Genomic DNA, 3520 nt, shown 5'->3' with positions numbered 1-3520 from the left:
GTTGAGAATCTCGGATGAAATGAAATACCATTTATAAAATAATTCCTGATTGGATGACTGCCTTGAGTAGTTAGTACAAAACTTTTTGGGCTCCTTCACACCCAGTCTCATAAATTCGTGTGGCAAAATAAAATGGCTGTCAGTCAGGGGTGTCTTTGGCTGTCCCTTAAACATCACACCAATCTTGGAGACTTGCCTTTCTGGACTTGCTTATGCACAGCCATATATCAAGTGGGGTTTAGTTCTTTTGAAAACCAACAATAAAATTCAGATTCCAGAGCCATCCTAATTTCTTTATTCAAATAGAAATGATGCTAGGGACTCAATCCCATGTTCACTCACGCTTTAAAGAAGAATTCTCACCACCCCCTCATGTTCTGATAAGGCTTTGTTTCACCTTCTTCTCACAGTACAGAGAATATCGGCACTAGGAGTGGTTGAAAGATTAATCCTAGAATAAGGGGAGAGCTGTTGAGGGAAGAATGGGTATAGCTGGCAAAACCACTTTACCTAAGTGTGATGAAGAGTTGACTATTAATTTAAGACTATGCTGTGACTACTAACGGGTGTCAAGGTAGCAACTCCATTTTACAAATGGTTGCAGGGTGACTCTAAGAAAGCTCTTCTACACTGAGCTCACTTAGCGTTTGGTGTGGTGCTGGGTTCCAGCTCATAGAACCCACATTTCTTTTCTGGATCACTTTCTTTTTCTGATGGAATTATTTCATAGGGTTTGGTTTGTTTGTTCAGTTTCCTTTGTCTCTGCTTCATAATTTCTTGAAAGCGAATCTTCTCCTTTTCCTCCTTGTCTTTCTGATTTTGGGCCTCACACGCTGCTTCTTCTCTTTTTCGGGCCTCCATATCTTTTTGCCACTATGACAGAGATAATAATTCATTTACGTATCAATTTTCATGGAAAAAGTACATGTCAAAATAGCTTTTCAAATGTGCACTGCTATAGCCATTCTCCTCCTAATTTTTGCAGGGGCATCCCTCAAGTTTCTTAGACTTTAACGTATTTGAAAAGTGCACAAACATCTACATGCCCCACAGAAGCATGATTTCATCTTAAAAGTAAGATTTGTTTCTATGTCCCAGGGTATTTTGCTGTCCTGTTCAAGGCTGATATTTCCACAACAGCATACACTACAAAATTAAAGATATAACTGAAGGGAAAAAAACACACAGAAAGTACATAGTAAAGGATTCAATCTTTATGCTAATAAGGTTGGACATGAAATTAACAGCCATGCAGTTCTTCACCATAGCAGACTGGTGTGTCTGACATGAGGAGAGCTAAGAAAGTGTACTTAGTATTAGAACTAAGGATGAGGAAGAACTGAACACTAGGGGAACTTACCCTCTTCTAACACAGTTGGCAGAGGAAGTGGGTACAAGGAGTAGTAAGCCCTCATCAGACTGAGAGAACTATTCGGTGTGCAGTCACTCCAGGCATGATCTGCTGGAACCCCTAAGACTCCCTCCTGCACTGATTTGTTGTTTCGCTTTTGTGTGTTTGTCTGTTTGTCTGTCACCCTCAGTGCAGCACTCAGAGCATGCCATGAAACCTTACTAGAAGAGTTGAGTTTTGCAAAATGTTTAAATACTCGTATAAGTAAACACTGAAACTGAAGCATGACATGTTTAATAAGATCATATGTGCTTATAGTAGATGACCCGTTTAATAATATTATATATGCTTACAGTAGATGACGTGTATAGAGAGAACATCTTATTTACTGTATGGATCCATCACCTGTCAATTAAAAAGCCTAAGTCTTAGACAAGAAATAGAGGTGAGACATCTGGGAACAGAAAAAAGATAGATAGATAGATAGATGGATAGATAGATAGATAGATAGATAGATAGATAGATAGATAGATATCCACAAAGATATTAATCTCCAAAGAAGGGAGAAATAGGTAGAAATTGATATAAATGATTTTAAGGATACATGGATGAATGAATAAATCCAGGCCTTTGATCTCAATGCTCAGGAGACAAAGGCAAGGACAGTTAAGTTTCTTGTGAATCTGAGGTCAGTCTAATCTACAAACAAATCTAGGTCAGCTTGAGCTACACAGAGAAACTCTCAATAAATAATCTCAGAAAATATATCAGTAAATAATAATAAATTGTTTTAATTGTTTCAGTTATCAAGATGAAGGTGGTTATAAGTTTGGTGGTTATAACGATATTGTAATTCCTCTATGAGAGACATCAAAATAGAGCAGATCTAAATAAAAAGAAAAGGCTGCTAAATTAAATCAATTTATTGGGACGTTGGGTTGCTAGACCAAGGACATGCTATAAAAGTATCAGATTTTGGGAGGGTGGCTCCATATTTATGTTAACAGAACAGAAGAAAAGGCTTTGGACCCCTTCCAATGTAATAAGTATCAGATTTGATACAGGATGACCACCTGAAGATCTTGGCTACAGATAAGAAGAAAGAAATCAACAAGACCAAACAGGACAGGTAACATGATTTGCTGGTCCCTCTATATACGATCAGCACTAAACTGACTAAGACATAAAAATGTCTCTAGCCTGAACTTCAACTATACATAGCCAATGGGTTGTATTGGCTGTAAAGTCCTCAAGATTCATTGTGCCTTGTACAGCATGAATGAAGATTTATATTACAATTTGGTTATATGAACAAACTAACTCCTACTAAACAAAGACTTTTACCTGCTCAAACAAGGAGCAAAGATTCATCCTCAAGTGATCTGTGCACCTTGCACATTCCATACAAATATCTTTATGGAACTAAATATAGTTATAAGGTTTATATATTACAGAATGAAACACCAAGAGAGTAGCCCTAACAAGATTCACCCTCAGCAATGCCAAAATGACCAGCTGTTCCAGCTCCCTGCCTGACCCTGCCTGAAATGATGCTGTTTCCAGAGACTCACTTCTAGAACAGCTTCAGAAAGGACTGACAATCCCAGATGAACTTGGTTCATCCAGTCTTTCACACTTTTCCAGTCAGGACAGTCCTGAACTTTCTCAACAGACTTGTAAACAAATGATGTCAGGTAGCTTTCTTTTGACTTAACCATATTTTTCAATTTCCTTTTGGGCCCCCAAACAGTAATCCTTCACTCCAATTGAGCAGGAAGCAATTATAATAAGATTGTTATCCCAGTCCCTTAAGTTAGAGTAGGTGGTTTTAGTCATTTTGTGAATTAGTCATTTTGTCACTTTCGGGAATGCTTTACAAATAATTATGGTCTTGGACAGGAAAGAAACAAGACTTATTTCTATCTCTCCTTCTCTTCTCTATCCTTCTTTCTTTCTTAGGTAAAGGAAAAGGAATTGAATAGAAAAAGGGGAATAGGGGCTGGAGCAGACACAGAGTCGGTCTGCTCCTGTCCTGTTGAGAAACTGAATCCTGAGTCATCCAGGAGCCACTGCACTCAGAGCAGCTGGTAAGAACTCCATCTCACTCCCTAAACCCCAGAGATAGATCGGGGAGCCAGGGACATCCAGGGCACAGCAGCTACCCAAACC

At 38.6% G+C, this 3520-nt stretch overlaps 1 protein-coding gene across 4 annotated transcripts in view; it reads right to left on the bottom strand.

Moving 5' to 3' along the window:
* Window positions 1-279: 279 nt before the first annotated feature.
* Window positions 280-3520, bottom strand: part of Tmem232 (transmembrane protein 232) — a 214701-nt gene continuing 211460 nt past the window's right edge. For 2 of the 4 annotated variants that reach the window (XM_028755705.1, XM_028755706.1), the window contains one exon: window positions 280-873. In XM_028755705.1, the coding sequence (XP_028611538.1) occupies window positions 637-873 (237 nt within the window). In that variant the 3' untranslated portion in view covers window positions 280-636. The remainder of the gene's footprint in view (window positions 874-3520) is intronic. The other 2 variants (XM_028755703.1, XM_028755704.1) reach the window with 1 other exon arrangement.

The sequence above is a fragment of the Grammomys surdaster genome, unplaced genomic scaffold (genome assembly GCF_004785775.1).
Source record: "Grammomys surdaster isolate TR1022 unplaced genomic scaffold, NIH_TR_1.0 126076, whole genome shotgun sequence".
NCBI classification, from domain to species: Eukaryota; Metazoa; Chordata; class Mammalia; order Rodentia; family Muridae; genus Grammomys; species Grammomys surdaster.
The sequence above is the reverse complement of the archived record's forward strand: the minus strand, read 5'-3'. Positions and strand labels throughout refer to the sequence as shown.